The 25,858-nt window shown below is 44.4% G+C and overlaps 1 protein-coding gene across 1 annotated transcript in view; it reads right to left on the reverse strand.

The window, feature by feature from the left end:
- FSTL1 (follistatin like 1) overlaps positions 1–24,950 on the reverse strand; it is a 57,012-nt gene extending 32,062 nt beyond the window's left edge. Inside the window, exons 1-2 of the mRNA XM_055568308.1 lie at positions 24,801–24,950; positions 24,583–24,639 (exon numbers count right to left, since the gene is read on the reverse strand). Coding sequence (XP_055424283.1) covers positions 24,583–24,639; positions 24,801–24,803 — 60 coding nt within the window. The 5' untranslated portion in view covers positions 24,804–24,950. The remainder of the gene's footprint in view (positions 1–24,582; positions 24,640–24,800) is intronic.
- Positions 24,951–25,858: the final 908 nt, after the last annotated feature.

Here is a 25,858-nt window from a genome sequence, read left to right on the forward strand (position 1 = left end):
TGGTGGAGGGAAGGGGTGTGGAAGATGAGGTAACGTGAGAATGTGAGGTCCCTCAGAGGAAGGCAAAATTCGGTGAGACTTCAGAGTGTAGGGTACATGCCACCCAAGAATAGCCCCACAAGGTGGCAAAAATGGAGAAGATGAAGAGAAGCACATGAGAGGAGGCCAAGAGAAATTGTGAAAATGGGCTTATTATCAAGGCAGCTGTTTTGTGTTCCCTCTTCTCAGGACCCTCACCCCAACACTGCTCTATGAGGTAGAAGGAAGGCAAGATGGTCAGTCTCTCCCTAGATGAGAAAGAGATGCTTCTTGCCTTATTCTACCCCTCCTCCAGCCCCAGAATGTCTCCAGCCACTCCCCTCCAGCTCATCCACTAGGCTGACCCAGCAGTGGCTTGGAAGACACTGAAATGTGAGTTGCCAGAGAAGGGCAAAGGCTTAGCTATGCCCAAGTGATTTATTTCCCCTGGGGCTTGGGGGCCTTAAAAGGAACTGTGATGTTCAACCAAATCCTGAGACAATCTGACTGAATGGAGGGGGAAATAAGGTGGGGGGAAAGCAAAGAATTCAGGGCTGACTGGAACAACATAGAACAGAGAGACCCAGAGACTCAGCATAGCAGAGCAGCGTGAGTCTCCTCTTTATAAAGACATAGACAAAGCCCTGGGAATCTTTTGGGGCAGTGCAGCTGAAAAGTACTTGTCAAGTTTCCAGATACTGGCAATTATTCTCCAGTCTAAGGAATGAAGAAGGGGTTAAAACCCAGCAAGAAACTCTGGGTTAAATGAAGTCTCCATATGTGTGGCTCAGTATGGTTCCAGGAGAAACAGACAGATGTAATTAGAAGTTCTTAGACATTGTGTTGCCATGGCAACTGCCAGCCCCTGGAGTGGAGGGAGTAGGGGGAAAACCTGGAGTCCGAGGAATACAGTCTTCCAAGGAAATGCCCGAGGTGGGTGGCAATCACCCTCAGGCTCTACAAGCAGGGTCTGTTTCTCTATCCTACCCACTCTCAGACCCTTGAGGACCCTTCCCAACCAGTTTCTCCTCATCCTCACTTCCCACTACCCAGATACACACTTAGAGCAATTCCAAATGCCAATGAAGGGCTCCATTCAGATGGCACCCAGAGAAAGTCAATTCTTGGAGGAAAGTTTGTGCAGGTGATAATGTCCTCTGGGCAGTCTCTGGCCCTAGGAGCTTTCTGAATCTGAGTCTGAGGATCAGTGAAGGAAGCTGCAGGCTTAATTTATATATCACTAAGGAGCCCAGTTCCTCTGTGAGGGGGATGCTGGATAAGTGCTGAGGGCAAGTAGGGGCGTGTGAGCTTGAGCAGGGAGGGGGTACACTTGGTCATAGGAGGACAACAGCGTATGTTATCAGTCAAACTGGGACATATCTGAGAGTAGAAAGGGAACTTTCAAACAGATATACTTGTGACACATGGTCACCTTAATCAATAGGCTGCCTCAGTGGAAAGTGTTTCTTTCCATTTTATGATGTGGGAATTCTTACCTGGTGTCTATGAGACCCTAGAAATCCACCTATAGATTTGGGGACTCAATTTTCCTAGGGTATAATCTAGGAAAGATGAAAAACCCCAAAATGTACCGCTTTAGGGATGAACCACCTCTTGCAGCTTTAATCTCCCTTGATTCAACTGCAACATAAAGCTATTCAAGGGGGTCTGCTGCTGCAAAGCTGGGGAACCCAGGCAGATGAGACCACTTTTACTTCAGAATCCTTGTCATTACAAATCCTTCTAACTACTTCTCTAAAGAGACAGCGATTTAATACATCATTGCCAAAAGGAGATGGTTCTCAATGAATATATGGCAATAATGTGGTCAATGGAGGGGGATCATTCCACAGCAGTGAGACCTAATAAATCTCCCCTGAAGAGAGGTTTCCAAAGGTGCTTTCTTACACATTCCTTAGCAACCGAACCAAAAAACAGTGGCTCAGGGACCCTGTGGTCACAAAACCCAGGGAAAGGTCAGACTCTCCCAGGGAACCAGAAAAAATGACTGTATTTTAGGTACTATATAGCCAGCCTAGAAATTATGAGCATGTGGTTCAGCCACAACCTCAGTCACAAAATTGTAGGATGTTTAAAGGGTAAGGCCACCCAGGGTGCATCCCCTGGTATTTTCTCAGGGACGCTGGGAATCACAGCCATCTAGTCAGAGTTCCTGGCAGTTACTTAGCAACCATGGCTGGTGGTTAGCCCTCTTCTTTCAACTCTGCTGCAGGGTTGGGAGCCACTGGGGCTAATGAGTTTTATTTACCTGGACTTATATCCAGACAGATACTGGAAAATGGGGCACAAATCTCTGAGTTTAATGTGGAGCTTCCCAAAAAATTGTGGGTGCCAATTTACAATCTTTAACTATCAATTAACACTGTTGCTCTCTGCTGGGCAGGAGTGTCAGGAAGTTCCAGCACCTACTGGATGTCTCCTGGGTTTTAACAGTCCAGTTTAGAGGAATGTTAATCTCTCTGGAACAAATTAAGAATTACATAAAATCAATCCTTTTGAAAAAAAGCTACACTCCAAACACAATTTAATCTGCATTTCCTTATCATTGTCCAAAGTGGAATTGGACAAAAACCTATTTTGGAGAAAGTCAGCAAAATATGGGACAATCAAGCAACAGAATACCAAACATTATGCTAGATGCTGGGGACTAAAGGAACAATAAAGCATAGTCCATATTCCTCAGCTGCTGACAGTTTGGATGAGGAGATGGGGTATAAATACGTAAGGGTTTTAAATAACAAAAATATAAGCTAACAAGAGCAACCTCAAGACGCTGTGAGGCTAAATGCAACGTCTGGTGAAGTGACAATTGTCTAGAGCAGTGCTGTCCAATAGACACCAGTCTCACAAATGAGTTAAAATTTTCTAGTAGCCATATTTTAAAAGTAAAAAAAAAAAAAAAAGATAAAATTATTTTAAGAATTTATTTAAACCAATATAGCCAAAAGATGACCATTTCAGCACATAATCAATATTACTGAGACAGTTTACACTCTTTTTTCATACTAAGTCTTTGCAATCCAGCATATATTTTATATCCACAGCACATCTTAACGGGACTGGCCCCATTTCAAGTGCTCAAGGGGCACTTGCGGCTCGTGGCTTTTTCTACTGAACAGCACAGCTCAAAACAGTAAGTTCCGAGTTCTGATACATTACTGAGAACTAAATCAGGGAGGAGGGTTTAGATAGAAAAATTAAGCCTTTAACTGGGAATGTTTTCGAACATAACTGAAATCGACAGATGTTATCTGATAACATAGGGAAGGCAGCACGCTGGCTGCCTCTGGGACTAGGAAACTGAAATACCTAGTCCTGTGAAGATGAACAGGCATCACGGGCACTTACGCCTAGTTCTGACCCAGCTTTCAGTGCCTGTGGGCAAGTCACTTCACCCATCTGGTCTCCTCTATGAGATAAAATGCTTGCTATCTCCTATTTTAGGACTTTGTATGGCTTATTTCATGAAAAAATAAGGGGCTAATTAAATTACGTATTTTGAGCCTTCTCTTAACTACTTAAAGATACTTTTTTGTTTTGGCATAGAAGTTCATGGACAACTTTCACAATGACGTAGATATTTCTCAAAACTCTTTTTTCATTTTTTTCTGCTTGACTGATAGACTTACTCTGTTGCTGTCAGCTTTCAATAATCTCTCTCTCTTTCTCTCTCACATACACACACACACTTTTAGTGCCTTGAGATTAAAGTCAATGAATACATGCACATTCTATTCCTCTTGAGACTTTCCTGCCTTGCATTCTTTCCTTGGAGCAGTTGGAAGGTCACAGCTCAGGGGGAAGGAACTGTAAAGCCTACTTCTGCCAGTCAGGTCTTAGCTGACAGTAGACCCACCAATGAGAATCTGCCGGGTATCCGGCTCCACTGTAGTGAAACACCCTATTTTTGCAGATTAAAATCCTATGAGACCTTTAAGCTATACCAGCAATGCACAAATACCTCCTTTTCTGTTCTTTTTGTTTCCCCCAAGGACCGTATTAGAAACTCTACCCCAAAACCCACTAGTTTAGTAGCTACACACAGATTATCATTTGCAGTAAAAAATTCCCAAGTATTATGTGGGAGTATACTTCTTAAAATTCTGTTCTCCTTCATTTTTAACTGACCAACCACTAGAGACTCTTGAGAGTCCCTTGGACTGCAAGGAGATCCAACTAGTCCATCCTAAAGGAGATCAGTCCTGGGTGTTCTTTGGAAGGACTGATGTTGAAGCTAAAACGCCAATACTTTGGCCACCTGATGCGAAGAGCTGACTCATATGAAAAGACCCTGATGCTGGGAAAGATTGAGGGCAGGAGGAGAAGGGGACGACAGAGGATGAGATGGCTGGACGGCATCACTGACTCAATGGACATGAGTTTGGGCGGGTTCCGGGAGTTGCTGTTGGACAGGGAGGCCTGGAGTGCTGCGGTTCCTGGGGTCACAAACAGTCGGACATGACTGAGCGACTGAACTGAACTGAACCACTAGAGAAATGTCACACGTAAAACTGGCTCCATTGAAAGGCAGAGCAAGATGCTGTGGAAGTCAAGAACTTGGTTTGTGGGTCATCTGGAGAGCTTAAAGAAAGTAAGACTGCAGATAAGCGGAGGTGGTCTGTTCCCTGGGACTCTACTCACTGCTGACTGTGCCTCTGCTGGAGCTTTCCCAAGGACATAAGACTTCTCTGAGATTTAATGTGTAAGTCCAGAAATATTGTTTTACCCACACTGGGGACATCATAGGTGCCATTCAAATGAAACAGAAGGAAGAACAAAAGCTTTAGGATCCCAGAAAGCAAAGGTCTCAGCAAATGGTGAGGTCAGAAGACAGACTGACCAGAGGCTTTGGGGCAAAGTATCACCAATAACAGAAATATAATGCTTTATTTTACATTCCTTTGGGACATTTGCTTACTCTAGGAATGATGCCCAGTTAAATCAGAATTGCTGATCATGGAGAAAAAGAATAAAAATATTTACTATTCAGTTAGTGTCTGTGTAAATTCCAACTTTTCCTGGAGCTGAGAGAATCAGGTTTCAGACTAACTAAGCCCAGCATTACTACCAACTCCAAAGTTAAGCAAAGTATCGATGGCATATGCTATCAACCACCTTCCCAGGTGCACAATATTCTTGCAGAATCCGGCACAGAGATGACTGAGGTAGACAGGATACTATGCATCTTCTTATACTGCAGATGACATATTTTGGTGCACTGAGCAATGCATTTAGCCAGTGGATTAATCCCACAAATTACTTACTGAGCACCTACTATATATGCTAAGCTCAGTTCTAAGGGCCTGGGATTCACTGGTGAAGGAAAAAGAGAAGGGCTCTGTCCTGAAGAGTACATATTCTAGAGGGAGGACAGTGAATAAACACAAATAACAAGATCATTTTGGATTGTGATGAATGTTTACAAGAATATAGAGCATGTCTCACAAAGCAATCTGGAGAGAGGGCACCATTTAGATCTAGTGGTTAGGAACCATTCTCTTGAGCTGAGATCTGAAGGATGAATGGAGCAGTTCAGACAGAGTGAAGAAAAGTGTGAAGGTTCTGAAGCAGGGTGGAACTGGTCATGTTCCTGGAACAAGAGAAAGCCCAGTGTGGCTGTGACACAGGGCCCAACAGGGAGAGCAGTGAGAGGTGAGCTGGGAAAAGCAAACGAGGGCTGGAGCATGTAGGGCCCTGGAGGTGCTGGCAAGAAGTTGACATTTTATTCTTAATGAGACGAAGGCTACTAGAGGGTTTTACATAAAAGAGTGCCAAGAGTGTATGTGCTTTATGAAGATGACTCAGGTTGCTGTGCAGAGAAGCGGATGGAGAAAGCCTAGAGGGCAAAAAGAGCAGCTAGGATATTACTGCAATAGTCCAAGTACAAAATGATGGTAGCATGGACTAAGGTGGTGGTGATGGAGACAGAACAGTCAATGGAGAGGTAATAGATTCTGACAAAAGAGCTGAGAAAATCTGCTGATGGACTGACTGGGTATGGATGGGGAAAGTGAAAAATAGAAAAGAAGACACCTGGATACTTCAAGCTGATAAAAAAAAAAAAAAAAATCCCAGCCAGTTCTAGGTAGGTATAGATATGGCCATGCCAATGGTCCAGTCTAGAGTCAGGCTCAGAAGAATCTGTTGGACTGACCCTAGGATCCAGATGAGCCCCATGCCCTCTTCATAAAACTGAATTAGTTTAGGAAGTGAGTTCAGCAAGCTCACTGAGAGCCGGGGGTCAGATGTAAACAGACTCTGCTTATGGAAATCTGGAATTGACCCATGTTTCCAAACTGTCCCACTAGTCTTTAAATATTTACGGTATTTTTTGAAATTGCTTTATGTGGTGATATGTCTGGAAAACATTGCTTACTTTTGTTTTAGAGAGGAAAATAAATAACACATATGAACATTATAAGGCTCTGAAGTCTTGCAACAAAAACCCTTTTATCTGAGCACATAATATTAACATCAATCAGTATTCAGTTTGAGAAACATGGGTTTAGGCTCTGTATGTCTCTCCCTGTAGTTCTACTCTCCCCTGGAATTCAAGCAACAGAAAGAAGATCAGATTAGATCAGTTGCTCAGTCGTGTCCGACTCTTTGCGACCCCGTGAATCACAGCACGCCAGGCCTCCCTGTCCATCACCAACTCCCAGAGTTCACTCAGATTCACGTCCATCGAGTCCGTGATGCCACCCAGCCATCTCATCCTCTGTCGTCCCCTTCTCCTCCTGCCCCCAATCCCTCCCAGCATCAGAGTCTTTTCCAATGAGTCAACTCTTAGCATGAGGTGGCCAGAGTACTGGAGTTTCAGCTTTAGCATCATTCCTTCCAAAGAAATCCCAGGGCTGATCTCCTTCAGAATGGACTGGTTGGATCTCCTTGCAGTCCAAGGGACTCTCAAGAGTCTTCTCCAACACCACAGTTCAAAAGCATCAATTCTTTGGTGCTCAGCCTTCTTCACAGTCCAACTCTCACATCCATACATGACTACTGGAAAAACCATAGCCTTGACTAGATGAAACTTTGTTGGCAAAGTAATGTCTCTGCTTTTCAATATGCTATCTAGGTTGGTCATAACTTTCCTTCCAAGGAGTAAGCGTCTTTTAATTTCATGGCTGCAGTCACCATCTGCAGTGATTTTGGAGCCCCCAAAAATAAAGTCTGACACTGTTTCCACTGTTTCCCCATCTATTTCCCATGAAGTGATGGGACCGGATGCCATGATCTTCATTTTCTGAATGTTGAGCTTTAAGCCAACTTTTTCACTCTCCACTTTCACTTTCATCAAGAGGCTTTTGAGTTCCTCTTCACTTTCTGCCATAAGGGTGGTGTCATTTGCATATCTGTGGTTATTGATATTTCTCCCAGCAATCTTGATTCCAGCTTGTGCTTCTTCCAGTCCAGCGTTTCTCATGATGTACTCTGCATATAAGTTAAATAAACAGGATGACAATATACAGCCTTGACGTACTCCTCTTCCTATTTGGAACCAGTCTTTTGTTCCATGTCCAGTTCTCACTGTTGCTTCCTGACCTGCATACAGATTTCTCAAGAGGCAGATCAGGTGGTCTGGTATTCCCATCTCTTTCAGAACTTTCCACAGTTTATTGTGATCCACACAGTCAAAGGCCTTGGCATAGTCAATAAAGCAGAAATAGATGCTTTTCTGGAACTCTCTTGCTTTTTCCATGATCCAGCGGATGTTGGCAATTTGATCTCTGCAGCTACTATTTATTGAGCACTTACCTTATGTAAGGTACTTTATATCATTATCTCCCTTGCTATACACACTATATACAGGTGCTGTTTAAATTTACAGCTTGTATGTTATCCTTTGCTGTTGTGATGAGACCATACATCCATCTAGCAAAAACAGTCACCTTTCTTTTTGGGTCATATGTATCCACAGTGCTCACTCACAGTATTTCCTCACAAAGCATTCATGATAAAGACCAGATATTCTTCATTTTATCACCTCTTCTTCATTTACTTACCCAACTACAGCTAACAGTAAGAGATTCCCACCCCCACCACTGCCTCCCTCGTCTTCCTGTAGTCTTCCCCATCACTATTTTCCTTCTTCCTATTTACTCCACCCATTTCTAAACAAGAAACTGTTTTAGGACAGTTCTCATGCTTTCGATCTTCCCTGGTGGCTCAGAGGGTAAAGGGTCTACCTACAATGCGGGAGATCTGGGTTCAATCCCTGGGTTGGGTAGATCTCCTGGAGAAGGAAATGGCAACCCACTCCAGTATTCTTGCCTGGAAAATCCCATGGATGGAGGAACCTGGTTAGGCTACAGTCCATGGGGTCGCAAAGAGTCAGACACGACTGAGTGACTTCACTCACTCACTCACTCACTCATGCTTTCAACACCCTTGGCTTTAGAATCCTTTGTCTCTCCCTCAAAGACAATGCCATGGCTTTCCAAATATGGCTGTTGTCACATCTAAATCCACAGACTGGTAATCTAGAGCCCATAATAGTCCTCAGCTGCCTGGGAACAGGCCTCACTCCCCCCCACACACACTTGTGTGTGTGCACTCATTTCACCAAACCTGACAGAGAGAAGACTTTCCCAGATTTAAACAAGAAATCATTGGGGAATGAGAAGGTCTTTGCATTCTAGGCCACTATAACATGAGTAATTATGGTCACTACATGACAATGCCATTTACACTGGGCAAAATAGTGATAACGCTACCCGGAAACATAAGCAATCACCAGCTGAAATATAGCCCCTGGGGAGGAACCCAACCTGCTCTCTAATCCACACAGCAGGAAATGAAGAGCCTGCTGTTTAATCAAATGTGTAAAAGGAATTTAGAGGGAAAATGCAATTATCTAAGCTGTCAAATGGCCAAACAGTGGAGTCAATAAACCTCAAGCATTAGTTTTTCTTACAGGATTTCATATCACCTTCATGGTTTCTTTATTTTTATGTAAAAAAAAAAAAAAAGAGAGAGAGACAGAATGCCTAGATAGGGTATATAACAAAAAAAATAGTTTATTATCATCCAGGTTATATTTAACACGTTTTTTCATAGAAGACAAAAAAACACAGACTCTTTTCCAATTGTATTTCTCAGAGAGAAAACTGTTAACTTTGAAACTATTATTTAAACAATATGGTCCACAAATAGCTGAGCAAGTTTTATTAAAAAATAAGTCTGCAGTGAGTACTGAATTTATTACACTCGACATTTAGCAAAGACTTGAATGTCTGGCCTCTGCTCAAAACACTTCCCAATCCTATTCTCCCTTCTAGACATCCCCCAGGAAAGGAAATTGAGAAACCCCAAACGAACTCACACCTGAAGTGGATATCCTTGTGCTGGGGTTCTTTTCTTTGATCATTAGCCAGCCCTTGGTGCATGCAGAAAATTACTCTTTTGTTGAACATGATACAGACACCAATTAATGCATAAAGTGAAAGGTTTCACCCTTAAAATAAATAGCTAAACCAGGAAGTCTGCTTCTTGGCATGTGGCTGCTGGCAAGGCCAAGGCCACACAGGCTAAGAAAGGAAAGAAAACAGAAAATGCCAAGGACAGAAGAGGGGTAGGGAGAACAAAGCACAAATGAACAGATTTCCTGAAAGATTCTTAGGACTCCGAGGAGAAGCCAAGTAAACTTCCTGCTTCTGATGTAGACATCTGCTTCAATTAACGATAGCATTGCAATTATAGCACATGGTGAAGACCCAAGGATGGGAATGCCCTTGGGAAAGTGAAGGTGAATGTTCTGAGCACTTGTGAATTCTGCCTCCATTTCCAAGCAGGTTTTGTGAGCTGGGCTGGGCCACCCAGAAGCCACACCCGGGTCCTCCTGATAGGGACCCTGACAATGAAGGGGACTCTGGTTACGTCTGAGTCTCAGCTCAGTGAGGGCATCTGGAATCCTGCTTCAAAAGTTTTAGCTGTTCTAATAGAAATTCCACACTGGTGTGTCAATTTTTCACTAACATCTACATGAGCCAGGTATGCTGGTGAGTCACCAGGAATTTTAAGTTCTCCATCCATTATATTTTTCTCTGTTGCAAATGTTATGCTATAAACTTGGGTCCTTGTCCATAACTGAGAATATGCCTAGTTAGTGTAACCCTGACGGAAACTAGTAGGACATGCTAGCTATAGGATTTGAGAAGGAAAACATTCTTCTTATTCCTGGAATGAGGTAGGGAATGAATGAATGAATGACATATATTAAGTTAATGTTCATTAACAAGCAAACTTCACAACCACAAGTACTGATCTATATCCCTAGATTCAGATAGAAATCAGGACAGTGTAACAGAAGTTAAACACCAAACTAGAACAAACATAGCAATCGAATTAAGGGAAATTTAGTAACATATATCCTTCTTTTCATTAGTTTCCACAGGAATTTGTTTTTGTGAGGGGAGTGTGTTTGAACTATAAGTAGATGGTCACATTCTCCAAGTAGTGAAACTTAAGTCAATTAAGCAGTAAAATTTATGTGTGTGTCTGTGTATATAGTCTACCCTGGAGCACAGCCAATTTCAATTCAATTCTGACACTACAAGTGGCCTTATTAGGAAAGCCACAGACAACACTGGGCTGGTCCCCCCTTCAGAACCAAAAGTCAGCACAATTTAGCATACTGAGATTGTCTAGTGGGATTCAGGAACTAGAGGGCAGTTAAGGCACCAGGCATTAAGCAGGACTGAAACATCTGCATTGGCCTCTGCTTCCTTACTGGGTTCACCCTCTCAGGTCACTCGATTTAACCACCGAGGTCAAGGCCGAAGGAGCAGTGCCCTCAGCTGTAACAAGAGCCCTGAACTGATCTAGAGAGAAGGCATGGGGACCCAGGCAGGCACTTCATCAGTTCCTGTTGAGGAAACCCAGGATCTGGTCATGGGCCAGGCAACATGGTGAGAAAGCAAGATGAATTCCAGAAAACAAAACAGGGTCCGTGCAACACTTTCAGACAATGATTTTTGTAAGCCATGAACATTTACGAAGGTCAGAAGGAAGTTTTGTTTTTGTTTTTTTTGGTAAGTTTAGCAAAAGCTCAAGTGGCACATTTTGGAATTTCGAGGTCTTTCATTAAGAAAAAAAAAAAGATTCCTTGCTCAACCCCAAGAGGACCCAGCATCCTTCATTTCTTGCCCAGTGTTGTAGAATAGCTACTTTCTAAAGTGGAATAATCAAGTGATTCCTTTCTGTAGAATAAACAGCAATTGGAATTTCTGGGCATGAAGACTGTTCGGGTGCCACAGGATGTACTGGTTATATTTCAGTCAATGCACACAGGAGGAAGCAAGGGACACAACATGACTTCTGCTTTTACTTGTTCTCTGTTCCCATTCCCGGGCCAGCTTCTCTTTCAAACTCCTCCTCTTTGGGCCATGAGTTAAGAGCTAATCAAATATCCTAACTCCATTAAGTAAATACTGTGACAATCCAACCTAAAACGTCTGCCTTCTTTTATATGGATAGGATTTCAGAGCTGAGTTTGAGAGCTCACCTGCTCTAACCCCTGTATTTTATAAATGAGGGGCCCAGTGACTCACCCAAGTTCACTCCACCAAGGACAGCATAAGGCTCATTACCGGGGTGCCACTGTCAGTCCTGGGTTCGCTCCAGCCCATCTCTGGCCAGTAAATGGAGGCTGACTGGAAGCTGGCTCACATCAGGGATCACTGCAAACCCAGCCACAGCTGCAGCCAGCGCTGCTGATATTTTCTCATCTCTGAACCCCTCAAGACTGCTGAATCCTCATGGTCTCACAAATGCATTCACCTGCTGCTTATATATGCGGCCAGTACCCTGAGACAGTTTAAGGCTAACTAAGAAAATGGGGTGAGGGTGGGGATGAGTGAACAGAGGCAACTGAAGTCAGAGCTGCAGAACTGTGCAGATTGTGCTGCAGAGGCTCACTGCCAAGCAGACACTGTCTAGACTTTAACTGGCCTCTCCAGGGTCGGGGGTGGGGCGGGGAGGACCGGGAGCAAGGCCGGAAAGCCTGCTTGCTTTTTGTTCAGCTAATGCAAACACATGACACAACCTCTGACGGTTCCGGGCTGGGAGTTCACTCTGTCTAAGGCATTTCTTCCTCGGAGCTGGAATTCAGCTGTGGGCTGAGGGAAGTTGTGCTAATCCAGCAATCAGGGGGAAGCTAGGAATGCTTTTCTCAATTCCTGGGGAATCATAGTTCCCCAACTAGATTGAGTTGGACAAGAGCCAAAAGCAGCACATTTTTGGTTGCAAAACAACAGATTTTTTAAAAATTTCCATTTGTATCATCTTAGGTTATCCATAAGGAAAATCCACAAAAACAAAGAACTGGCTTTTGATGGAGGCCAGTTATGAAAACTTTCTAAGACCCTAAAATGACATTGATTTACAAAATGTATGGAGGAGAAATGGCCACCACAGTCCAATAAGCATCACACATCTGAGAGAAAATGGTGGGTTTGGGGAGCTCTGCACATCGGTTAGAAAAACGGTGACCCTCTGGGAGGTCAGAAAAGCCCCAGGACAGGGCATAGAGACTGGTAAGCAGAGCACAGGATAGGGTCAGCCCAATTTGCCCCCTTGGCCAGCCACTGTTATGCAGTCAACAGTGTGGACAATCATACCCAGACACTTAGCTGGAGATTTACAGCTGTCTTACCATTTGGTCTTTTTCAATGTGGAATAGTTCTGAATACATCTGAAGGACAAGGACACTGCTATAAAGCATCTCCTGAGTCACTGACCATTATGCAGCAAGCACTCTGATGGGACATCTATACTTCACTGTGGTTCAAAGAAGCACCTGGACGTGAACCAAGCTGAGGCCATGTCTATGCTGATGTGGCCAGAATGACCATGACCAGGCCTGAAACATTGATCCAGGCACTTGTAGCTGATAGAGTGTGAAATGGTAAATGACAGAGCTTGGGCAGCTGTTTTTGAGTTCAAGTTACCTAGAGAAAAGGTCTTTGCTTTGTTTTCAAAGTCACTTTCATAAATAAAACTAAGACGACCTTAAACACACTTGAACACAGAGTATTTGCATTGAGAATTGAAGTCCTGGATTTGTATCCTGGCTTTACTATTTATTTACTAGGTGGCTGATTTGGGGTAACTAACTGAATCCTCTGAGCTATGGTTTCTTCTCTGATAAATGAAGATTATAGTAACAGCATCATCCTCTTGTGAGCATTAGATAAGGCTCTTTGCGTCTCCCTGCTGTTGTCTGGCTAACACCACTCATATTTGGGGCTCAGCTTGGGGACACACCCTCTCTGAGGCCTTCCTGCAACCCCCAGTGATGGGTTAGGTTGTCAGCCCTGTCCTAGCACTTACCACGGTGGGTCACCGTGTCAGCCTCCCCTACTGGCCTGCAAGCTCCTTGGAGACAGGTCTGTGTCTTAGTCACCAGCACTAACTCAGAGTGTCATAGAGAATAGGCTTGTGATACTTTCTACTTGCCTTTCTTGAGTTTACTCGGAGAAATGTTACTTTGTCCCAGATGGATGAAGCAAAACAATGCATCAAGATTGTGTGAAGTTTTCTTTCTGTATGAGATGTGAGCCTGGTGCTCTGTGCATGTTTTGGCAGCTCCTAAGGCAGCCCAAACACTCCACGATGACCTCTCTGTTATGGTGGAGGAAGGAGATGAGAAAGAAGAGGAAAGACAAGAAAGTAGAGGGGAAAAGATGAAGTGAGCAACACAGGGAGCAATAAAGAGACAGGCTCTGGGGCCTGGGAACCGGCAACCACGTGAGGCTGCAGTCAGGGCTGGCTGCCAGACACAGCAGTGCCCAGCAGAGGATTCAAGTTTGTGTGCAAAACACTGCAGCGCTGCCTTGGTTCCCAAACAGACAAATCAGCCTGCTCCAGCAACACTGCCTACCCTGTCTTTGAGAGAAGGTATTTATTTTTCAAACAGTGAAGGCAAAGGGTTCTATTCCTCTGCCTGATCACATTTTCTAAACCCCAAATTTAGCATCTGTGGCCTGGGAACAGGCCGTGCTATGGGGACTACAGCAAGAACATATGTAAATGACAAATCCCACAAAAAACGGAAGCTATCTGGTGGCCACCTCCATATGTCAGAAGGTGGGACACAGGAAAACAACTGGATCTGCAAAAATTCCACAGGAGTTTTATTACCTCTTTTTTTTGCCTTTTCTCGCTCTTCTTCCCTTTCCAGTTCTCTGCCTTATTCACTCAGTCTTCAGAGAGAACCTGTGCTGGCTTACACAGCTCACTGCCTGCGCACAGGAGGTTGATGAGTCCTTAACTCTTTTCTCAGAGGAACGATAGAATTGTGGCTCTACAGAGGACATGCTGGAAGTCTGAAGGCAAGACTGGCTAAGTCTAAGTGGAGGCAGGGTTCTGATATGAACTCTGGGTGACAAAGCATCCACAGAAATAAATGCTCTAGTTGTCTTTTCAAAGGTGATCCTTAATCCCTAGAGAGAATAAAGGAGGCAAGGGGAATTCTGCCAGCCATGAGCACATGCGAGTATGCAAACACACACACATAACACACACATACACAGCTTTGAAGTTCTTTCAATAAGTAGAGATGCCACAAGGTTGATAATAATAGCTAACATTTATTGCACTCTATGTGCCAAACCACTCTTCTAATTGCTTTACATGGAACAGTTGGATTCTCACAGCTAACTTATGGGGTGAATACTCCATATTAAGCCCATTTTATAGATGAGGAAAGAGAGCCAGAAGGTCAAGTAACTTCCCCAGGTTCACAGAGCTAATAAGGCCTAGGATTTAAACTCAGGTAATATAGCTTCAGGGTTTCCCAAGGGGTGCTAGTGGTAAAGAACCCACCTGCCAATGCAGGAGATGAAAGAGAGGTGGGTTCCATCCCTGGGTCCAGAAGATCCCTTGGAGGAGGGCATGGCAACCCACTCCATTATTCTTGCCTGGAGAATCCCCATGGACAGAGGAGCCTCGCAGGCTACAGTCCATAGGGTCGCAAAGAGTTGGACACTACTGAAACGACTTAGCAGAGCACAGTACAATATAGCCTCAAAGCCTGAGTGCTACACCATTATGCTATACTTCCTCTCAAGGATAAATCAGTAAACAGAGTAATAACCTGAGCTAGAGCACAGGCTGTACAAATGGAGACAATACCTTGTGAATGTCAATGTGTAAACTGAGAATTCTCTCATTGAAATCATGAGTCAAAAACATTCTGGGAAGGGGCACTTCAGTTTTGCAAATGTTTGGCGTTGACTGTGTGATATGAGGAGAAGGCTTTTCTATTATCTAATTGATTGACTGGCAGGACAGATGGCCATTATTCATTTTACAAATGAGGAAAGTGAGCTCAGGGAGGTTAAGTAACTTACTCATGGTTTCACAGCTCAGCAAGGCCAGAATTCAAACCTGGTTCATTACCTCAAAGCGCTTGCTCTTAACTGAAGCTGCAAGTCAGAGATATTAATTAGGTGGCTTTAAAATGGTAATATCAGCAAGAAAGGGGAAGAGCAGAACTAAGTCAAGGACTCTTCCATTATTTTATAAGGTTCTTTTCAATCACAAGGAGTTTTGTAACAGGATCCACATAAAAGATAAAACTTGAAAACACCCAGATACAAGAACAAGAGAAGAGAATGAAGAAAGGAGCTCAGTGGACGGCTCAAGTGACAGGAAAACGGGAAATAAAAGCACCAGCCCTCGAGCAACAGACAATTTCAGATGAAGTTCCACACAAAAAGCTGCCACCTACTGGACAGACTGGTCAAGTGGGCTAGATGAACAGGCTGAAAATGGCCCCAGCAGCTCTGCTGGAGCCTCTTAAATTCTGAGAAGGCATCCATCCCACAGCTGCATTGCAAAGACTTCTGCACCAGCAGCAGGAGACGAGGAAGGAGGCGGTGTGGCTCCCTAATGGCCAGGTCCATTTGAGCTGTACAGCAGCTATGGTGGTAGCAGCTACTTCAGAATAGGGACCAATATGGTACTGCTTTTTAGTTCCACACTATTCTTAATAGAAGCATATGTGCAGACTGACTGGCATAATGCCTGGCACTGCTGTAGGAGATCAATAAATTATATTCATACACTATCATTGAAGGGCAGAATGACAGACTGTGAGGGAAAAGGCAAATTTTGACTCAGACTCAGGATTTTATCCTTGAATACAATAAAAGGTAGAAAACAGAGACATTTTCCCCACCTCAAGCCAATTCAAGCCAATATCCCATGCCACACACATTATAAACCGTGCGTGCATCATATCAGGCTTTTGCCATGTGTCACATGACTTGTTTTGGCAACAGCTTAGTTGGTCATATATAGTGTCTGGGATTATACAGGAAACATTTTAAAGGTCATAAATTCAGACAATCCTGGGAACAGCTTACTGGTGATGGCTTCCAAATGAGCATATAAAAAGTCTGTGAAGAGATTACATGGAAATTCTCCAACCATAGCAGAAAATGCAGATTTACAGGATATATTTTGTACTCCAACTACCCAAAGAGCTTTCCATTAGCATGTTCTTGCCAGGAGGCTGTTATCTATGACAACAGCAGTTCTTAGAGCCTTAGCAAGAGCAACTATTTATTCCACCAGAAGAGCCAAGACAACTCTCATATTTTTGTTGATGGCCAATGTTAAAAAGTTTGCCTTAGGTTTTAAGATGCTCGGATTCATCTAAAGAACTTAGAAGCTTGAGCTAGGAACAAACTACTGTTTTCCTGGCATTTTCATCCATTTCATTTGCAACCCTAGGTCTATCACCCCATGTTGTCTTTGTTTCACATAGTCCCAAACTCTGCCTTCTAAATCATCTTAATTCTGGCTAAAGACATAGCACTATCTGGATTGACTTCCAAATTGGATTGACTTTTCCAACAGAAAAAGCAAGTATCTTTTTATCTCACACACAGACTAATGGATTGCTAGTGGCTACCTAGAGCACTGGGGCTTCCCTGGTGGCTCAGTGGTTAAGAATCTGCCTGCCAAGGCAAGGGATGCAGGAAATGCGGGTTTGATCCCTGGGTCAGGAAGATCCTCTGGAGGAGAAAATGGCAACCCACTCCAGTATTCTTGCCTGGAAAAATCCCATGGACAGAGGAACCTGGCAGGCTACAGTCCATGTAGTCACAAAGAGTCTGACAGGACAGAGAGACTGAGCACGCACACGTACACTGCATTCCTGAGAAGGATTTTCTAACTTCCTCCAGCCTCAGAAGGGAGAATTCTATGATTGATTAGCAAGGCCTGTCGTAGGTAAGGGAGAAGGCAGTGGTGACACACACATCCTGTTTGTTTCATCTCTGCAGGCCATCTATCCTACTGTTGCTCTGCTTAGTCTCCCAGTTGTGTTGGACTCTTTGTGACCCCGTGGACTGTAGCCCGCCAGGCTCCTCTGTCCATGGGGATTCTCCAGGCAAGAATACTGGAGTGGGTTACCATGCCCTCCTCCGGGGATCTACCCAACCCAGGGATTGAATCCAGATTTCCCACACTGCAGGCGGATACTTTACTGTCTGAACCACTAGGGAAGCCCCTTATCCTAGTGTTGGGAGGTACTAATTTTCATTACTTGTAGGGTCTAGTAGGCACATCACACACATCTGTTAACTGACTGATAATTTCTCTAAAAGGAGGGATGAAAGGCTAGTTTAAGTTTAGGTGGTAGAAGTACAGGCAACTTTATTCTTTGCTCTAGTTTTTTCTATATTCCCTGAGCTTCTTATTAACATATTTCCGTATTTTATCAGAAAATAATACTACTTTTTTATTTAAATAAAATAGGATGTATTAGGAGGATAAATTCCTCTTGGAAAATGTGAGATGTCACAAGAATCCTCATGATGGCTTTTAAGACATTTTGTCATCAGTTCAGTTCAGTCGCTCAGTCGTGTCCGACTCTTTGCGACCACTTGAATCGCAGCACGCCAGGCCTCCCTGTCCATCACCATCTCCCACAGTTCACTCATACTCACGTCCATCGAGTCGGTGATGCCATCAGCCATCTCATCCTCTGTTGTCCCCTTTTCCTCCTGCCCCCAATCCCTCCCAGTTTCAGATTCTTTTCCAATGAGTCAACTTTTCGCATGAGGTGGCCAAAGTACTGGAGTTTCAGCTTTAGCATCATCATTCCTTCCGAAGAACACCCAGGATACTTCTCTATAAATTTTTACATAGGTGTGAGCATAGGGCATTGGTGTGGGGAGTGTTCTGCTTTTTAATTTAAATCACAATAATTTGCTAGAGCCTTAAATTTTTGTAAACATAACTTTTACTGGCATATATTGCTGTTAACTCTTAACTTTTCTCTTGTAGTAGGTTTAAAGTTTTTAGCTTTCAGAATTAATGTGATAGGCATCTTATGTAGAGTCCCTTTAAAAACAATACTGACCAGGGCAAAGTGGTCAAAGGGAATTACTTGAGTTTCTATCCTTGGTTTAGTTTCTCAATGTAGATTATATTGAGCCCTGGAATATCTATTGGCAAAACAGTCAAGTCAGCTCCCCTAAAGCCTATACAAAATGTGCTCAAATGAATTCATGTCAACAAAGACTGTATTCAACTGTGTTTGTTATGTTTTTGTAGCTAACAAGGAAAACAATTCCTATTGAAAGCACTGCTTTCTATAAGTTAAAATGCTTAATATCCAAATCTCATATGGAGAGGGTTCGTTTACCTTTTCATTAATTATTAAAGGTTCATTTAATTCATTGTTAAAACATGAATTAAAACTTGCCAAAAAACTTGTTAGTAGGGCCAGACATTAAGAGATTGGACTAATTAAATGATAATGATCATCAAGTGATGAAATGTAACCTTGATCATATCTATTCCTCACTTTTTTCATTGCAACTGTTTCCACACACCCCGTGTTTATGGCCTCCTTACTGCATCAATTCCCTCAGTCTTGATTGGGTGGTATATTCATATGTAAAAGTTCTTCAAGCGATACATTAAAAATGTGTGCACTGTATTAATGTAAAGGAACTTTAAAAATCAAGGGATGTCCTCTGTTAATGTAAAAAAAAGCAATAATAGTAATAGTGTATTGTTGTTTTTACACTTCAAACACCAATACAGTATATTAACGCATATATATGGAATTTAGAAAGATGGTAACAATAACCCTGTGTACGAGACAGCAAAAGAGACACTGATGTATAGAACAGTCTTATGGACTCTGTGGGAGAGGGAGAGGGTGGGAAGATTTGGGAGAATGGCATTGAAACATGTAAAATATCATGTATGAAATGAGTTGCCAGTCCAGGTTCGATGCACGATACTGGATGCTTGGGGCTGGTGCACTGGGACGACCCAGAGGGATGGAATGGGGAGGGAGGAGGGAGGAGGGTTCAGGATGGGGAACACATGTATACCTGTGGCGGATTCATTTTGATATTTGGCAAATCTAATACAGTTATGTTAAGTTTAAAAATAAAATAAAATTAAAAATAAATTAAAAAAAAAAAAAAAATAGTAATAGTGAAGATACTTGTTCATCAGGTAGTAATAATCTTACGTATTTTAGCTGCCATCGTTTAAATCTCCTGGTGCACCATTAAATTGTAAGCAACCTGAGGGCAGAGACCATGTCCTGTACTTCATCCACGACTCTGCCCTATGTAGGGCATGCTCAGCCTGCAGCAGGGAATACTGCCTGATGGGCACCAGGAAGGCAAGGTCTGTGCTGTTGATGACTCACTCCTAGAGAAAGTATCCCACACCAAAGTCACGCATGACAGAAGATGGCACCTTAAGAGAAAAGTATACATTTGACCTGCAGGACATCAGTCACCTAGCTTAAAAATGAACCCATCTAAAGATAAGTTGTTTTTTAATCCTATAATATCTGGTGTCCTTAAGCTAATACTATTTGTGGCTACTAGATATTTCTGTCTGGATGTCCATTTATTTAAAAGGAGTAGGAAGAAGACACCATGACATTTTCAATTCTCTGTGTGTGACCACTGGCATTTACAGATCATCCTTTACTTTCTCTGTTCTCCTGGAAACATGTATCTTCTTGCCTCACTGAATTTGAAGACTTTATTTCCTTCTTCAAGACATTACATTCATAGCAGCCATGCCCCCACCTCACAGCTCCTCCCAAACTCATTCCTCTGAGCTTGAGAATGGACCCCTGCTTTCTGTTTTCCAATCCAGAGACTTCTATGGGAATTGTGACATGTTCCTTCTAAAGATGTTTTCAGTATCCAAGGCTTCAATTTGCAGGGTGCTTGTCCCTCTGTTTTGGCTATTCAGCAGAGTCCCTGCTATATTTTAACATCCCATTGTCTAACAATGACCTCCAGAATCACAGCAAGGAGTTTCTTTGCCAAAGGATAAACAAACAAGAGATTATTTTAGTGGTCAATATACAAGATAGATATCAAAATCCTAGCTTTTCCTGTAGAAAACGTGGGGAAAATCAAGGGAAAATGGGGGGGGGGTGGAAAGTCAAACCTTGGCCCACCTGAATCCACTATTAGAATAATTCTCAAGAATATAAGGGAGATCTCACATTGGCCAATAATACCCCTGCTGCTGCTAAGTCACGTCAGCCGTGTCCAACTCTGTGCGACCCCATAGACGGCAGCCTACCAGGCTCCCCCGTCCCTGGGATTCTCCAGGCAAGAACACTGGAGTGGGTTGCCATTTCCTTCTCCAATGCATGAAAGTGAAAAGTGAAAGTGAAGTCGCTCAGTCGCATCCGACTCTTCGCGACCCCATGGACTGCAGCCTACCAGGCTCCTCTGTCCATGGGAGTTTCCAGGCAAGAGTACTGGAGTGGGTCGCCAGTGCCTTCTCCAAATAATACCCCTAGTGGTTGATTAACTGTATGTTGATAATAGGGCATGAAGGAGGTAAGAAATCTGGCTTCAGAGGAACAATGCACTAATAATCTTCTTGCCTATCTGTATAATTGCTGTTATTCTTGTCACTATTATCTTAAGCGATGCACTCACAGTTCATGGGTTAAGCATCCCCTCCCTGGAATAAGTGTTCTGATTTGTGAATCAGTCTCCTGTACTTGTGACTTATCGTGTGACCTGTGAATTTATAGACCTGGAATGCTGGAAATCAGAGTGCCAGCAGACATAACCACCAGCAGAGAGTGGAGTGTGCTTGGGCACTTGCCAAGGCTGCCTTCTGGAAGCAGGCAGTTGAGCCACAGGGTCCCCTCCAGCCTATGGTGTTGGACTCAGACCCACCCACTAAGACTCCAGGGCACGAGCACTAATACCTGACTTCTCAACCTTTCCCAGCCTCTACTATCCACACTTCTCAGTGAATTGTAGCAATTCTCACTGGAAGAGGGGGTGGTAAAGGAGAGTGAGCAGGTCCATACAGCCCCCTCCCAAAAGGTTCTGAAAAGAGGTAGTTTGCTCTGTGCTGCCACTCCCCGGTCCTCATCCATAGCAGACACTAATATATCAAGAGACATGGCTCATCAGGAGACATGTGCCAACACCCCCTTTAAGAAGACTCTAATGAGCACATGGGAGTGAGCTCAGCTGAATGGGATGGAATTTTGATGGAGGCTGCCTGAAGTATTGAGACAGAAAGACAGAGAGGAAGCAATCAAAAAAGCAACCCTGAGGTGCCAATAAGAGACCATGGAAAACATTCAAAACAGAACACTTTGTTTAACGAGATTTGCTAATAGTTTCTTGAATCCAACCAAACAGGATTTTTACAGACTGACACTGATAATCAAGACAACTACTTTTCTCAAGCTTGGCACTTGACTTCTTCAAATATCAACATAATTTGTTGTACAATCACATGCTTTAAAAATATGCCGAATTGAATCCTTGTGCTTATACTAAATCAAAAAGGAGCAAGAAAACTCTTTGTTTTTTAAATTTCATTTTAAAAGCTCAACAATATTTGTATAATTTTAGCCCTAAAGACTACTAAAGTGGAATTCAATAAAGACAGTAAATTATTTGGCTTTGTTTGCTATATGTTATTATAGCTAACAAGGAAAAAAATTTCTACTGCAAGCACCATTAACTACATGATAAAATGCTGAAAGTAATATCTAAACTGCTAATGCTAATTTATCTTTTCATTAATAATTTAAGGTATGTTATTATTAAAATGTGGATTAAAGACTTGCCAAATGTTACCAGGTCCAGACACCAAGAGATTGTACTCATTAAAAAATAATCCTTAATAATCTGGGGTCATGAAATGAAACCTACATCATACCTACTCTTCACATACCTTGAGTTCACAGCCTTCTTTCTGCAGCACTCCTTTCCTCAGTTTTCATGGCTCAGCACTTCTTGATTTTGCCTCTCTCCCCTCAGATTTTGCCTTGGGAATTCTGTGAGAGTATTTTCTGCTCTTCCACCTCAAGCAGGAAATTGCTGCTGAGGGAACTTCCTATGAGGGCTAAGCTTTTCCCTGCAATGCACTGGGGGGAGGGGGTGTAGTACAAACAGCTTCTGAGAATAGATCCCAGACCTTGGGCTACACAGCCTTGTGACGAGTGAACCTATGGCCCCCTCACTCCTCACACTTGCATTCCAGTTCACAGAGCGATTTCACACACTAGCTGGCAATTCCTAAACCTGCAGTAAAACAAATCAGGGATTCTCCTCAACCATCAATGGACTGTGGCTTTTGCCTTTTCTAGGCAACAGCAGGGATGCAAGGGTGTTCCTTAGCTAGGACTAAATCAGCCAGTGAAGAAGGGTCCTCCCTCAAACTCAAACCCTGGAAAACAAAATGCATGAGAAACTGATCTGGAGTTCAAGATGAGCTCTGTCAGTGGAAAGAGCTGGGTTCAGATCCTTCTTCAGAACTAACTAGCTGTGTGTGTGACCTTGGGCAGGTTACCTAATCTCCTGGAACCCGTTTCTTCCCCTGTAAAATGTGGATAACAAAAGTGACCCTACAAGGTTCGGGGAAGCTTTAAATGAAATGATGTATGCAGCCCAACCAAGGTCTGCTCTATGCCAAGAAGTACATGGCAAATATGAAGTCCTTGTAGGAGGTAGTGGTTAAAAGCCTGGGGTGTGATGCCAGACTGTCTTCAAATCTCACTTCTACCATTTAACAATTTAGGACTCTAGATGAATAATGTGACCTTTCTGACTTACTCTCCCCATCATTCAAATGGAGTTTTATTACAACACAAGTAGATATCCAAAAGAATTAGCTCTTTGTAATTTAATATAGTACTAGTTGCTCAGTCGTGTCTGACTCTTTGCGACCCCATGGACTATAGCCTGCTAGGCTTCTCTGTCTATGGGATTCCCCAGGCCAGAATACTGGAGTGGGTTGCCATTTCCTTCTCCAGGGACTCTTCCCAAACCAGGAATCGAACCCAGGTCTTCTGCACTGTAGGCAGAATCTTCACTGTGTGAGCTTCCAGGGAAGCCTGACTTTTAATTTCATTGTGAGTAAAAACAATTCCTATATCCAGATCAACCAACAATGTAGTAGTGAATTAAATGAGAGTTCAGTAAAATGTGCATATTTTTTTAAATCGTGAAGACCTTGCAGGCTTTTATGACTTTTCTGGGCAGAAAAGCTGTGATGCTAAGGGTGGGGCTAAACTGTAATATGAAGAAAAAAATTCAAAGAGGGAGAATAACCACCCACCAGGGAACTATTTCTTTTGTAATGTACATTCCATTTCTTCTCCCTCATGCTTTTTAATTCCTTCCACATTTCCTGCCATAATTATCAAATGTTTGCTTTCTGACCTCACTTTTCTGGAGACTAGAGCCCAGGGAACTTAGAATTGTTTATTTTCTGTCCATAAACCTTTGAGTTAATAGAGGGGCTTGTGAGTGAAGGGTTTGTTGGTTTGTTTGTAGTGTTTCAGGAAGGTCACTGGAGTTGAAAAGAAAACATTACCCCAAAAGCGCTGAAATACTTTGACTGGAAACGCGGAGCCCTCAAAGAGTTGAGCAACGGATTGCTCATACTTGCGCAATGCCCAGTTTAGGAAAAAAACTGAGATTTTTAAAAGGCCGTTATTTGGCTCTGATTAGTAACACAAAATCCCAGGGCACTTTACAAAGAAAGAAAGAAAAAATCAGAGAATCATAACCTTACTTTATAAAAGAGGAAAAAAAAAAATATATATATATATATATATCCCGCCCTAAAAGAAGAATCTCTTGAGCTCCTCGGACCGCCCCCCATCCCCCAGGAGACAGACTCGGAAGGGAGAAGGCTCCAACTATTCTCAGATTCCTCTCAAGTGAAGGAAAGAACTCAAGCGCCTTTTTGAACTCGGCTCCTGCTCGTGTCGCCGCCTCTGTCCCAATCGGCCCTGCTCGTCCTCTCTCCCCCTCCCCACTCTCCCTCCATATTAGCCTTGGTGGGGCTCCAGCTTACGGCCCAAACTACTTTTCCTGATTTTTCAGGTTTAAGTTTCCTAAGTAGCATTTCTGCTCCGAGCGCCCCCTCACCCGGCGGATGGAAACTCCCAGTCCGATCCGGGGAGAGCATCCCCGGGGACGCACGCACCGCCCGCGCCACGCGCAGACCCCAGTAGCCCCGGCGCCCGAGTTCGGACCGGCTCAGAGGCTCACCTACCTCGGCGTGGACCCAGGCGACCGCCACCAGCGCGAGCGCGAGCCAGCGTCTCCACATCTGCGGAAGAGAGAAGAGCCAGACTGAAGGCTCCGGGCCCCGTGCCGACCCCGGAAACTTCCTCGGGTCCCGGCCGCTCGCCCCCTCCGCCCGGCCACCCTCGGCCGCTCAGAGGGGTAGCACCAGTGCGTTCGGCTTCGCGCCACGCACCCCGCTCTCACCATGGTCCCGTCCCGGTCTCCGGAGGGCGCGGGGCAGGCGGCTGCAGCGAGCTCTAAGGGAAGGTGGGAGCTTCGCGGATCGCCAGCCTCAGAGGAAATCCGACCTAGGCTCGCCGCCCCTTAAGACCCCTCCTTCCCCGACAGCCTGCCCCCCAGCTCCTCCCCATTCTCCTCCCCCTTCTGCAGCAGCGGCCCCAGCGGCTCAGGCTCCGCTCCCTCCTCCCAATCCCTAGCTACCTCGAGCCCGCGAGCGTCCGAGCGCTGCTGAGCCCCTTTTCCCACCAGGCCCCTAGTTTAGCACCTTTCTGACTCCCAGGATGTGGAGACAGAGTGGGGGGGTTGTCCTGGGGGGGGGGGGGGCTGCAACAAAGCGAGTGTGGAAGGGGGAGCCTAAACCCCACCCCCGGGAGGGGCCGGTGGCTTGCGGCAGCTCGGGCTGGCTGCGGGCGCGGGCTGGCTGCGGCGGTGGCCAGGTGCGGCGGTGCTGGGGAGGACCCCGGCACTGACGGGCGGCAGGAACCTGGAGGGAAAAAACCCTGCGGCGTGGGGAGCTGGAGTCGCCCCCTACAGCTGATAGAGGGACCCCTGCAGCCCGTGGTCCGAGGCGTCACTGTCGCCGGAGCATGAGGAAGGGGACTCAGGGCCCAGAAGACACAGGCCAGCCTGAAGAAAGCTGCTTTGGGTCCAGCTGTGGATTTCCTGGGGGGCGGGACAGGGGAGGGAGGTGGAAGCCATCCTCCTCTGCTGACAAGATCCTGATTCCAACCTTTTGCCAGCCGCCTCATCCTGCCCTTCCCTTCAATCCAGGAGCGACCGGTGTCCCCTTGCTCTCTTCCCAGCTTCACCTATGTCCCTATTCCCACATCCCTGTCATCCCGAGTCCTCTCCATGTTCATGCTTCACATCTCCACCGCTACCCAGAGGCTTTCAAATGTGTGCTGCCTCTTTGTCGATGTTGGTTCCCCAAACTGCTCCCAACCCTAACTTCTTTCCTAGCCTGTGCCCGGTGTCCTTGGTGCCAAGAACAAGTCCACTTGAGACCTCAGATTTAAGGTGCT

The sequence above is a fragment of the Bubalus kerabau genome, chromosome 2 (assembly GCF_029407905.1).
Source record: "Bubalus kerabau isolate K-KA32 ecotype Philippines breed swamp buffalo chromosome 2, PCC_UOA_SB_1v2, whole genome shotgun sequence".
Classification (NCBI taxonomy): domain Eukaryota; kingdom Metazoa; phylum Chordata; class Mammalia; order Artiodactyla; family Bovidae; genus Bubalus; species Bubalus kerabau.